This window comes from Dreissena polymorpha, chromosome 1 (genome assembly GCF_020536995.1).
Source record: "Dreissena polymorpha isolate Duluth1 chromosome 1, UMN_Dpol_1.0, whole genome shotgun sequence".
In the NCBI taxonomy this organism is placed as follows: domain Eukaryota; kingdom Metazoa; phylum Mollusca; class Bivalvia; order Myida; family Dreissenidae; genus Dreissena; species Dreissena polymorpha.
The window spans coordinates 105,143,323-105,157,406 of NC_068355.1; the positions used below are offsets into that span (position 1 = coordinate 105,143,323).

The 14,084-nt window shown below is 38.8% G+C and overlaps 1 protein-coding gene across 1 annotated transcript in view; it reads right to left on the minus strand.

Annotated features, from left to right (window-relative positions):
• Positions 1 to 13,402, minus strand: part of LOC127865181 (matrix metalloproteinase-2-like) — a 77,059-nt gene extending 63,657 nt beyond the window's left edge. Inside the window, exon 1 of the mRNA XM_052405152.1 lies at positions 12,600 to 13,402. Coding sequence (XP_052261112.1) covers positions 12,600 to 12,920 — 321 coding nt within the window. The 5' untranslated portion in view covers positions 12,921 to 13,402. The remainder of the gene's footprint in view (positions 1 to 12,599) is intronic.
• Between the last annotated feature and the right edge of the window lie 682 nt (positions 13,403 to 14,084).

Here is a 14,084-nt window from a genome sequence, read left to right on the forward strand (position 1 = left end):
ATAGTGTTGTGCAATTTTTTTTTAATGTCGAGCTGGCTCGGCATTCCAGCTCGACATTCAGTTCGGCATTCGCAAATAGTGTTGTATGCTTATTTTCGAATGTCGAGCTGGCTCGGCATTCCAGCTCGACATTCAGTTCGACATTCGGAGATAATGTTGTTCAATAATTTTTGAATGACGAGCTGGCTCGGCATTCCAGCTCGACATTCAGTTCGACATTCGGAGAAAGTGTTGTACAAGAATTTTTTAATGACGAGTTGGCTCGGCATTTCAGCTCGACATTTAGTTCGACATTCGGATATAGTGTTGTACAATAATTTTTGAATGACGAGCTGGCTCGGCATTCCAGCTCGACATTCAGTTCGACATTCGGAGATAGTGTTGTACAATGTTTTTTATATGTCGAGCTGGCTCGGCATTCCAGCTCGACATTCAGTTCGGCATTCACAAATAGTGTTGTATGCTTATTTTTGAATGACGAGCTGGCTCGGCATTCCAGCTCGACATTCAGTTCGACATTCGGATATAGTGTTGTACAATAATTTTTAAATGGCGAGCTGACCGATGGACGACCAACCGAAGACCGATGGACGACCGACGGACGGGAGAAAGATAACCGATGGACGACTGACAGAAAGATAAGGGACGACAGATGGACAACCGATTGGCGACCGATGGACGACCGATGGACGGGAGAGGGATAACCGATGGACGACCGACAGAAAGATAAGGGACGACCGATGGACGACCAACGGACGGACAAGGGCAGACGACGACCGATGGACGGCCAACAGTTGGACGAGGGACGACCGATGGACGACCGATTGATGACCGATGGACGACCGATGGACGACCGATGGTCGTCCGATGGTCGTCCCTGGATCAACTGTTTGCCGTCCATCGGTCGTCCATTGTCTGCCCTTGTCAGTCCGTCGGTCGTCCAACTTCCGTCCCTTATCTTTCTGTGGGTTGTCCATCGGTTATTCCTCTCCCGTCCATCAATCGTACATCAAGCAGTCGTCCATCGGTCGTCCATCGGTCGCCCATCGGTCGTCCATCGGTCGTCTATCGGTCGCCCATCGGTCGTCCATCGGTCGAACATCGGTCGTCCATCGTACGTCCATCGGTCGTCTATCGGTCGTCCATCGGTCGTTTATCGGTCGTCCATCGGTTGTCCATCGGTCGTCCCTTGTCCAACTGTATGCCGTCCATCGGTCGTCCATTGTCTGCCCTTGTCCGTCCGTTTGTCGTCCATCGGTCGTCCCTTATCTTTCTGTCGGTCGTCCATCGGTTATCCCTCTCCCGTCCATCGGTCGTCCATCGGTCGCCAATCGGTCGGCCATCGGTCATCCCTTATCTTTCTGTCGGTCGTCCATCGGCCGTCCATCGGTCGTCGCTCGTCCAACTGTCGGTCGTCCATCGGTCATCCATCGGCCGTCCATCGGTCGTCCCTAGTCCAACTGCTCGTCCATCGGTCGTCCATTGTCTGCCCATGTCCGTCCGTTGATCATACATCGGTCGTCCTTTATCTTTCTGTCGGTCGTCCATCAGTTATCCCTCTCCCGTCCATCGGTCGCCAATCGGTCGTCCATCGGTAGTCCCTTATCTTTCTGTCGGTCGTCCATCGGTTATCCCTCCCCCGTCCGTCGGTCGTCCATCGGTCTTCGGTTGGTCGACCGGTCAGCTCGCCATTTAAAAATTATTGTACAACACTATATCCGAATGTCGAACTGACTGTCGAGCTGGAATGCCGAGCCAGCTCGACATTCAAAAAAAATGTTCAACAGTATATCCGAATGTCGAACTGAATGTCGAGCTGGAATGCCGAGCCAGCTCGACATTCGAAAATAAGCATACAACACTGTATACGAATGCCGAACTGAATGTCGAGCTGGAATGCCGAGCCATCTCGACATTCAAAAATAAGCATACAACACTTTTTGCGAATGCCGAACTGAATGTCGAGCTGGAATGCCGAGCCAGCTCGACATTCACAAAAAATTGTACAACACTTTCTCCGAATGTCCAACGAATGTCGAGCTGGAATGCCGAGCCAGCTCGTCATTCAAAAATTATTGTACAACTTTATATCCGAATGTCGAGCTGAATGTCGAGCTGGAATGCCGAGCCAGCTCGTCATTCAAAAATTAATGTACAACACTATATCCGAATGTCGAACTGAATGTCGAGCTGGAATGCCGAGCCAGCTCGTCATTCAAAAATTATTGTACAACACTATAACCGAATGTCGAACTGAATGTCGAGCTGGAATGCCGAGCCAGCTCGACATTCGAAAATAAGCATACAACACTATATGCGAATGCCGAACTGAATGTCGAGCTGGAATGCCGAGCCAGCTCGACATTAAAACATAAGCATACACTATTTGCGAATGCCGAACTGAATGTCGAGCTGGATTGCCGAGCCAGCTCGACATTCAAACAAAAATGTACAACAGTATATCCGAATGTCGAACTGAATGTCGAGCTGGAATGCCGAGCCAGCTCGACATTCGAAAATAAGCATACAACACTGTATGCGAATGCCGAACTGAATGTCGAGCTGGAATGCCGAGCCAGCTCAACATTCGAAAATAAGCATACAACACTATATGCGAATGCCGAACTGAATGTCGAGCTGGAATGCCGAGCCAGCTCGACATTCGAAAATAAGCATACAACACTATATGCGAATGCCGAACTGAATGTCGAGCTGGAATGCCGAGCCAGCTCGTCATTCAAAAATTATTGTACAACACTATATCCAAATGTCGACCTGAATGTCGAGCTGGAATGCCGAGCCAGCTCGACATTCAAAAAGTATTGTTCAACACTTTCTCCGAATGTCGAACTGAATGTCGAGCTGGAATGCCGAGCCAGCTCGACATTCGAAAATAAGCATACAACACTATATGCGAATGCCGAACTGAATGTCGAGCTGAAATGCCGAGCCAGCTCGACATTCGAAAATAAGCATACAACATTATATGCGTATGCCGAACTGAATGTCGAGCTGGAATGCCGAGCCAGCTCGACATCCGAAAATAAGCATACAACACTATTTGCGAATGCCGAACTGAATGTCGAGCTGGAATGCCGAGCCAGCTCCACATTCAAAAATTATTGTACAACACTATATCCGAATGTCGAACTGAATGTCGAGCTGGAATGCCGAGCCAGCTCGACATTCACAAAAAATTGTACAACACTTTCTCCGAATGTCCAACGAATGTCGAGCTGGAATGCCGAGCCAGCTCGTCATTCAAAAATTATTGTACAACTTTATATCCGAATGTCGAGCTGAATGTCGAGCTGGAATGCCGAGCCAGCTCGTCATTCAAAAATTAATGTACAACACTATATCCGAATGTCGAACTGAATGTCGAGCTGGAATGCCGAGCCAGCTCGTCATTCAAAAATTATTGTACAACACTATAACCGAATGTCGAACTGAATGTCGAGCTGGAATGCCGAGCCAGCTCGACATTCGAAAATAAGCATACAACATTATATGCGAATGCCGAACTGAATGTCGAGCTGGAATGCCGAGCCAGCTCGACATTCAAAAATAAGCATACAACACTATTTGCGAATGCCGAACTGAATGTCGAGCTGGATTGCCGAGCCAGCTCGACATTCAAACAAAAATGTACAACAGTATATCCGAATGTCGAACTGAATGTCGAGCTGGAATGCCGAGCCAGCTCGACATTCGAAAATAAGCATACAACACTGTATGTGAATGCCGAACTGAATGTCGAGCTGGAATGCCGAGCCAGCTCAACATTCGAAAATAAGCATACAACATTATATGCGAATGCCGAACTGAATGTCGAGCTGGAATGCCGAGCCAGCTCGACATCCGAAAATAAGCATACAACACTATTTGCGAATGCCGAACTGAATGTCGAGCTGGTATGCCGAGCCAGCTCCACATTCAAAAATTATTGTAAAACACTATATCCGAATGTCGAACTGAATGTCGAGCTGGAATGCCGAGCCAGCTCGTCATTCAAAAATTATTGTACAACACTATAACCGAATGTCGAACTGAATGTCGAGCTGGAATGCCGAGCCAGCTCGTCAGTCAAAAATTATTGTACAACACTATAACCGAATGTCGAGCTGAATGTCGAGCTGGATTGCCGAGCCAGCTCGTCATTCAAAAATTATTGTACAACACTATATCCGAATGTCGAACTGAATGTCGAGCTCGAATGCCGAGCCAGCTCGTCATTCAAAAATTATTGTACAACACTATAACCGAATGTCGAACTGAATGTCGAGCTGGAATGCCGAGCCAGCTCGACATTCGAAAATAAGCATCCAACACTATATTCGAATGCCGAACTGAATGTCGAGCTGGAATGCCGAGCCAGCTCGACATTCGAAAATAAGCATACAACACTATTAGCGAATGCCGAACTGAATGTCGAGCTGGAATGCCGAACCAGCTCGACATTCAAAAAAAATGTACTACAGTTTATCCGAATGTCGAACTGAATGTCGAGTTGGAATGCCGAGCCAGCTCGACATTCGAAAATAAGCATACAAGACTGTATGCGAATGCCGAACTGAATGTCGAGCTGGAATGCCGAGCCAGCTCGACATTCGAAAATAAGCATACAACACTATTAGCGAATGCCGAACTGAATGTCGAGCTGGAATGCCGAGCCAGCTCGACATTTGGTAATTTGAATGTTGAACTAATGTCGAACGTCGAACGGCGAGCCAACTTCACGCACCTAATTTGTTGAATCGTAGTTCCCTGCACACCAATTTTCAAATAACCACTATAACCTTAGTTGTTCTTACGAACAACTACAAACAACCTTTGACTCTCCATCGTGTTTCAAGCGAATAAAACTTTTCTTTAATTACGATATTATATTATAAACATTTACTTTTCGGGACAGATACTGTCTATAATGCAGCGTCCAAATATACGGTGTAAACTGATGACAGCGTAAATTAATTGTATGTTATCTTCCACAATGACCACATGCATGGGCGAAAACACACCTCTAACAACTGCGGTGGTCTTATAAAAGCATTACTTCCTTTTTAATTTCCACATGCTTTCTACAACCATCGACTTGTCTGTACTGCAATATTTATGACATAATCTCATTAGACTTAGTGCGTTTTTAATTCGAAATACGTCTGAATAATGAGTGTTCTGTACTTTTAGTACCCTTTGTCTTTTTTCGGCATTTAAACGCATTGGAACGATTAAAATTGCATAGGAGTGTTAAATATACAAATGTTTTAACGTGTTGCATCATGAATAGAGAATTGCCGATGGGCTATTAAACGAAGGTTATGTGTTGACAAAAAAAAATTCAGGGCGATGATCATCATGCGGCTGAGTGTGAATTGATGTGCTCGTAACAAAATAATAAGCGTTTTATGAAGTTAATTGTAAAACTCGTAATATCAATAGATAAGCACAAGCGCGAAAATGGCTAAGAAAACAAGAATATTGAATAAGATTTAAGACAGTAAACACAGAATAAGAAAAAGGCGAGATGCAAATAAGACTTTAAATAATAGTGATTGTTGGTCTTGAATAAACAAGAAACCGTCGGAGACAGGTGATGCTCCCCAAAGTTTTTTTTTGTCACAATATTGCACTATATATTCAGATAAAAGGAAACGTCTTGAGGGCACAGTAGTTGGGGGGACGAGATTTTTTTATATAGAAAATGGGCCATAACTCTACCTCAAAAACCATAAAACATGATATATTATATATTTTCGATGGGGTAAAGTTCTGCGGTGTTGAATTATTTAATGACAATAATGTAGCGTAAGCTTTGGATGTTAGTGACATACTCTCAATGCAAAAACCTTGAATGCTAAGAACAAAAGAATAATAACAAAGCATTCAAAGTTAAAAAAGCATCCACAATTAGTTTCGATTGTTATTATTTATAACGCAGACGACAAGCTTTCTTTTATTAATTTGAAACATTCATCCCCCACAATAGCGTAATTATTATGAATCTCCTGCTTACTTCAGAATCATACAGTCGTAAAACACTGGTTTCATGCAATTATTAGCAATCATAGCACCACCAGGTGTGGCTCGGACGGTATCGGGTGTTATTTCCATGCTTTACGTGATAAATATTTTACGACAATGACAGTCGCCATCCTTAAATGACTCACGCATTAATAGACTCATTCACTCCTTTAAACAATCGATGTTATTGATTTTTTCCATTATTTCCTTTGTCGTTGTCAATTCGCATTAATGGAGTTTTCAATTCTCGCAGAGTCGATTGCAGAACTCAGTTATCAATTGGAGATAACATGAATGGGTTCCTTACGATTGAAATTTATTTGAGATATTTCCGAAAAAAATGACTGATTAATGCATCCAAGATAATCAATTCTGACAGGTGCATGAAATAGTGACAAACAGACAAACAGCATTGTTTCTTAAGACAGCATCGCGCGTGGTTGCTTGACGTTGGAAGTTCCAAGTTGGCATCACGTGATCTACAGGATGCGTCACGCGCGTCTGTCATGTCTAAAATTAACGTCGCTCGTGGCTACACAGAAACGTATCAAATATACACATATCATTGATAAGCCGTGCACGCTTACAAATGATTCATTCTCATTAGACATGTCTGGTGGTGACGAAAAGCGCATAGCCAGCAGAAGTCTGCAGGGAAACATTGCAGACTTTATGCAAGTTCTAAGCAACTTCCTGATGTTTTAATGTTGAATAAAATTAATCGATAAAACAATTGAAGAATTGAAGAATTCGAACTTAAACATAACAGACAACCCGACTGGCTTAGTTTATATTATTTATGAAGCAATTCCGACATCAAAGATTTGTTGATCTTAAAAAGGACAAGCTTGATATGTTGAAGAAATAAGTATGACGCATGATTTGCTGTAATTCGATACCTACCTAATTCTTGCTTCATTACTTACAAAGTTTACCATCCGCACGACCTTTGACAAAGAATGTAATACATGTACTTATAATCTACAATAATAATCCCCAAACCATTTTGAAAACTGATCTTATTTCTCGGCACACACAACGCCGACCGTCGTTTGTACCAATTGTAGTTTAATTACCAAAATTCTGGTATAAAGGTCGGTCATACGAATTCCAAAAGATTTGATATTGGTCAGCTTAGGTTAAGCCTGCAGATTAGTTGGATTTGTTCTAAACATGGCACGACCGGAGCGATTAATGCACTGCATTATCAGTATATTAATCATCATACTGAACGCATTGTCGTTTGTTTTATCACAGGTGATATCGAAATTCATTAACGAACGGCTATTTAAGCTGCTTACGCAAAATGCCGGCTTCCAGAACTCAATAACAAAAAACTTTTGTAACAAAATGGCAGTTAAATTTAGAAAATTCTAGTATAAAGGTCATGCCTCCCTCCCATAAAATATACGCCAGTTATTTCAGTCAATAACACACATGCAGTTGTTGTACAGCATGCGCGACTTTCCCAATGTTGTATCTTGTAAATCTGACGTTAGTTGTATGTGTGCTTGCCAAATCTACCTTAAACACAACCACTTGGACAAAGTCCCAAAATCCAACCTTGACAAATATCACCATTCATTTATTTTCTCATTCCACATTGCTGTAAATGAGCCTACATACTACAAATTTGGCAAATACTACGTTTCACGAGAGCTTGAAATGCAACGCAGGTATTACTGCACCTTTTGAATACATTTCCACAATGTGTATAACTGTTAGGCCGGCGATTTATTGCATTCGTTGTTGCATATGATCCTATATGTAGCTCATACATAATGATGAATGTATTGATTTGTAAAAGGAGTACCAGTGTTCCAGCTAGGATTTAAAAGGGCAGGGTGGCTTTTTGTCAAAAGGGCACTCTCGACGAGCAGTATTTTGTCAAAATACTTTCGAGCGTGCGGGCGTTTCTGGAATGCTTCCTGTTGAATATTAATTTATATGTTATTAATAATTGTTAGAATATATTATTCCCATTATTATTAAACCATTCTAATATAATGTGTACATTGAGAAATAAATTAATTACAATGTAATAAGAGATTAATTAAGTATCATTCATATGTAAAAAAATAAATAAAAAAAAATAATTTAAGGGCAGGGGGGGCAGAGCGGAGGTTCGGGAGGGCAGGGCGGAGGTTCCGGAGGACAGGGCGGGGCGCCCTTCAATTTAGGCCTCGCTGGAGCACTGGAGTACTTATTTCATCCATTAAAATGTGCAATGTTCAGTATCGTTGTATATTTTCCGCGTTCATGAGATAAATGCATAATTACTCCTATACTCTCTTAATCTCCAAGCAAATTCGGTAGGATTTTTTAAGCATTATATAATGAAAATAGGTATCTTGTTAAATTTTGAAAAGAGTGTAAAGATTTAGGTTCATAACAAAAAATAAATTACCCAGATGAAAAAAAAGTTAAAATAACAACGGTACAATTATTTACCAGGTGGCTAGGCTATAATCACGAGGTTGGTTATGAAGGCAGGGATTTGATCCAGATAATTAAGCTGGTTCCAGCAAAATTTCTGCGCGAAGGTTGATCCTCTCCCAGGTCGGTTGAATAATAAGAATGCATGTCTAAGCAGGATAGTGAATTCTAAAAGATTATAAATGCACGATATGTGGTTGAAAATAGAATATTCGTCGTAATACGACGTATTATAAATATTAAATACTGGGAAATGCATTGTTTCACATAGACAGTGGATGCGCTTTTCTTTGAAGTGTAGTATATGAAAATGATGATTAAATCTAAGATACATATCAAACGCAAATGTCACACATAAATGTCAGCGTGTTCCAGCGTAGTATATAGGCATATTTAGATACGGATTATTGGTAGTTAAGCCTCTGTATGCATTGCACGAATATTTAGACGTCGTTCTTATCGCTATTATAGCGAAAACATGGTTGTAAAAATGCGAATTTTGAAAACAGAATAAGGTTACAATTATGCAAAAGTATTGTTAGAAATTAAGAAATGCCTTTAATGCCTTATAGATAGTTAGAATTACAGAAAATGACTACTGCGGCCGTGTCATCATGTTTTATCATAATTATATTACAATAACGTCAAGGTTCGTTGAGCTTGCAAAACCACTTTCAGAAATGCATAACAATGCGTAAAAGGAACGGGTACAATAAATAGTAATAATCTGTATATATACATATTCGTAGCAAATACAAAATACTAGTATACACTATACAAACTGACGTAACAAACTTAATTGTATCGTTCAAAGTGCTTCCATTTAGTGAAATCGACATCAAAATAGAACTCGATAATGTTATCAGCTAAGGTTATGGCTGACAGAGCAATACTGTGTCACAAATACTTATATAAAACACGATATAGGTTACAAAATCATTTAGGTTATGCCTTGATTTATATGATGTAGATACGCGGAGATTTTTAACACGATACTTTTAAAAATAAAGTTCGTTGAATTAACGTGAAGATATTGTCAATTACCGTGTGTGTGCCTTCCTAAAGTTGTATTTATCCTATTTGTTATACTAAAAAACATGTTTGTTAACACTTTAAGAACATAATTCATAGTTAAAAAGCCTGAACAGACATCCATAACTCACCAACATGTGCTATCTTTAAATACGCCGAACATTTAGAACGTACCTAAGAGACAATGACGAAATGATAAAGTTAACTAAAATAAGTTATCATGGGTTTTGCCAAAATACACTAATACAGACGATATAATGCATTCGTTGTAAGATAAGTGATATTTTGTATTCATATGAAAATACCATCTATTGCAACTTTTATAATAATAATAACATTGATTTATTTTAAAAAGTAGTATGTACTTTGTTTTGGTTACGGTAATGCAGTCTTCTATACAGACCTCAGTACTAATTTTGCCCCACACGCTTATTTTAATATTTTAATCAATGTTTTTTATGACATTCATGATACTCAAAACAACGTTTCCCGATTGAACATGTATTCATTTGATTAAGTCATCGTTTACATTAAGTTGTTTATTTTCACACAGTTTGTAAAGGGTAATGCCTCCTCTAAAGGGATCTTTTCACGGTTTGGTAAATTGACAAAATTGAAAAAAAGATGTTTTAGATTCGCAAATTTTCGTTTTAGTTTTGATATTTGTGAGGAAACAGTATTACTGAACATTTACCATGGTCTAATATAGCCAATATATGCATCTTTTGACGATTTAAAAACCTAAAAATTATAAAGCGTTGCAACGCGAAACGATTGAATAATTTGGAGAGTTCTGTTGTTGTCGTTAAATTTTGTGAAACTACGAAGACAACTGATATAATGCATAAAACACATTAACCAAGTATGCGTGGCAGAATAGCCGAGCGGGCTAATGCGTTTTTACTCAAGGTTACTCCTGGACTCCGGGGGTCACTGGTTCGAGTCCAGCTGCGGCTACTTTTTTTTCCTATTTTGAATTTTATTCTTGATTTTTTACTGGTGCTTTTAAGATCCAATGTATACATTTATCAATATAAAGCATTTAATGACTTATTTCAAAACATGCCAAAAACTGTGAAAAGTCCCTTTTAATATTAATAACATGGATTTCGCCTTCCTCGTCCGATACATAGACACAGGAAGGTCAAATTAAGGTTAGAAATAATAATCTACAATGTGCAATTAATTAAGCCAGGATCGTTTTCGATAGTTCATTAATGTCCGCTCAGACGTTTACCTGTGTGTTAATGGGTTGGTCGGTTTAAATGCGATTAATTCGCTCTGATTTGATATAGGTCCCCATTGTGTTATAACATAGAGGTTAAAGATAGCAACGAGATAACAATGGGCATTTAAATAGTCACGAAATCATCCGTATAATGTTGTCCCATTTACTTTTATATTGGAGGTTCGCAAACAAGACAGTCTCTATTTTGTGAGAGATTTTTACAATGGTGTAACGCGATAGTGTGTCATATCTTAAAGGGACCGTCAACCAGATTTACGAAAAACAAGACAATTTATAAAATACCGTATTTGTTTACAATTACTTGTGTAAAATTAATAAAATATCACGACTATTTTATTACATTACTTGAAAAAAAGTTCATATTTTCAGTATATTAAGTAATAAAATTTCGCGACGTGAAATCGAAAGTAAATCGCGAAAATAGGTGACATAACGGTATACACACTACACATAACGCAAGTAAATTGGTCATTGTATATATAAAATATATACAATTCATTAAGTATGCACAATTTGCATTCCTGAGTTAACCACGTGACGATGATGATCAATCTACTTGCGTTATTTATAGTTAACTGGTAGTTACCGGTACACATACCCAATACAATTTTATTACCGAATATCCTGAAAAAAGGAAAACTTAACAACTTTTTAAAGTAATGAAATATACCAGTCGTGTTATTTTCATCAATAAAAAATAATAATTGTAAAAATAGGTATTTTAGAACTTTTCTTTTTATCGTCAATCTGGTTGACGGTCCCTTTTAAAAGAGCCTAAACTTAATAACATAATATTATGCAACACATGTTGACCAGAAATCAGACATTAATGGCCCAACTCAAATATTATTTATAAACTAACTGCCAACAGATTCAGTTCGAACTTTGAATGAATTCGTGCATTGGGATCATGAAATAACATTAACAATAACATGAACATACATAACGTATGAAAAATCTGAACTCATAATGACAGTAAAAATACTGTAAACTAATGACCTGTGTGTTATTATGTAAGGAATTTGTAATCAAGAGTAAAAAAGGCACTATTTAATTTCTACTTTGTATGACAAAGTGTAAACACACAGCTCATTATGATTTAAAATCATAACGTCACAGCTGAACGAAGGATCCGTTTGATCTTCAACAGCAGCTGGTACTGTTTAAAAGGCTTCGTATCACGATCAATGCCAGCATATGACCTTCTTTTTCGTTATAATACACTGTTTTCAATCGCGTATTTCCAAATCATTTCTGTGGACCGTGGTATCAAAGATTCTGAAGTTTACAAAGAAGCAGACGATATTCGGTGATAAATGCGGACGCATATCTGGTCTTATAACTGCCCCCAGATGTTTTATTTGAATAAGCTATTACCCACTTGGCAATAGCTGGTGCTTCCGCCATACAGTTCATTTACATTTGCTTTGTGTATAACTAACAAGGATTTTGATTTACATGATATAGAGTTAGTCATAATACCATAAAAATCCTTGTGTTCATGGATCTCTCATACTACGGTCTTCCCTTAAATACTTAGTCAGGAATCTTTAAATACTTTTTTTAATTTCAATCTCTCAGATAAAGGTATGTTGAACTTAGATACAGTAACTTCAAATCTTCTTACACGTGAACTAAATGAAAACAAGCAAATTTGGCGCTCTTTATTATTGCCTTTATAATCACAGGAAAGTCAGTTTAAATCTGTATTAAAACGAATCTCAGACGGAAGTACACAATTATTGGTATAAAGAAATCCTTGAGAGGGATGTATTATTATTCATGCATTCATAAGTAGTTAAGAGCCAAGATTTAACGATTTGTATGTGTTGTGATGAAAATTTCAAAGTGTTCTTACCACCATCATCTGCTCGCGTTCCCGGTACCAGTCTGTAGCGTCCTCGTAGGAATCAACAGGAGCCCCTCCCACGGGGGTCATCGCGAGGATACACACCACTAATATTGTCAGTATCACAGCAAGATTCCGAGGCAAACATGTTTTTAACATTTGAGTCGGATATGGCGTGGTATATCTATATCCACAGAGGCACTTCATTGTGCCTTGTAGATTCATTTCGAATGTGCATGTATCTGCACGTGATACACGTGCATGATTAATATTATCACAGACCGCGTCATGCATTATATCAAATGCCTCCAAATTATTACCACGCAGCATATTAAATAATGTAGATTAATTAATCAGTTCACTAAAAATTAAAACAATTATATTCCATTGAGGCACAATGACACTCATCTCCAAAATCACACATCACATAAATAACCATTATATCAAGCAATACTGCATTCTTAATCGATGTTAGGTTTGTTTACATATCTAGCTATCAACGCGAACGATCTACAAAGTGTAAAATCCTTCCTGTTATACTAGTGTTGATGCGTACACACATGATTCGCTACACACACTACTTCGTTTATTCACTCGGCAAGTCAATATATACAAATAAGTGAATGTCGAGTTTCGCACGATTCAGACTTACTATGCCGATTTATTCCGCTACGACTCCCGTGTATTTCCTAGCATTGGATGGGTTCTTAGTTACACAGCACATGAAACCAATATTGAATCGCTCTGAGTCATTCCGGCGCACAGCTGCGGATGCAGAACGATGTATTAGACAGAAATTTCAAGCGTTTGGGGGTTGGAAAAAGATCTTTGAAATCAAATCTAAACAAAACGGGGCATTGACCGCGAAGGTACGTGGGAAAGTGGTACATAAGCACTTTCGGCAAATTAATTTCTACCACAATAATGTAATGATCAAACGCGTAAAGGAACATACACCATTTTGACATTTCATAGGTCACAGTGTTCATATTTAACATTCACATATAATTATTCAAATTAAATGTTTATGTCATTAATTTGGAATTTACTTAATTTATCACCTTAGTAACTTCCTTAGTTATTTATTTAACCATTTTTATTTACAGTGGATCTATTGTAGGTATATTAATATTTTATAATTAGTTAAATTATGTCAGATAATATACATAACATTTGTTTTCAATGATGATAAATATTTAAAATACCACTATATACACGATATACAAGAATAGTAAAGTGACAAGGCGAGAGACTTAACTAATTAGAAACTAAACTATAACATACACTACCCTTTAAGCTGCCTACAAAAAATGAATAGTAGTCGTACCGCCACTTACAACTTGGAACCACAAGCACAAAGAACGTCCGGTGTTTTTGTCTGCCCTTTGTGTTCTCGCTCGTGAAATATCGTGCCAGTGTGCGACAAGGTTCCAAGGGTCCGAGGCGAATGACCTGCTACTTTAAGACGCCGAGAGCGGTACAAGTGTAGTCGAG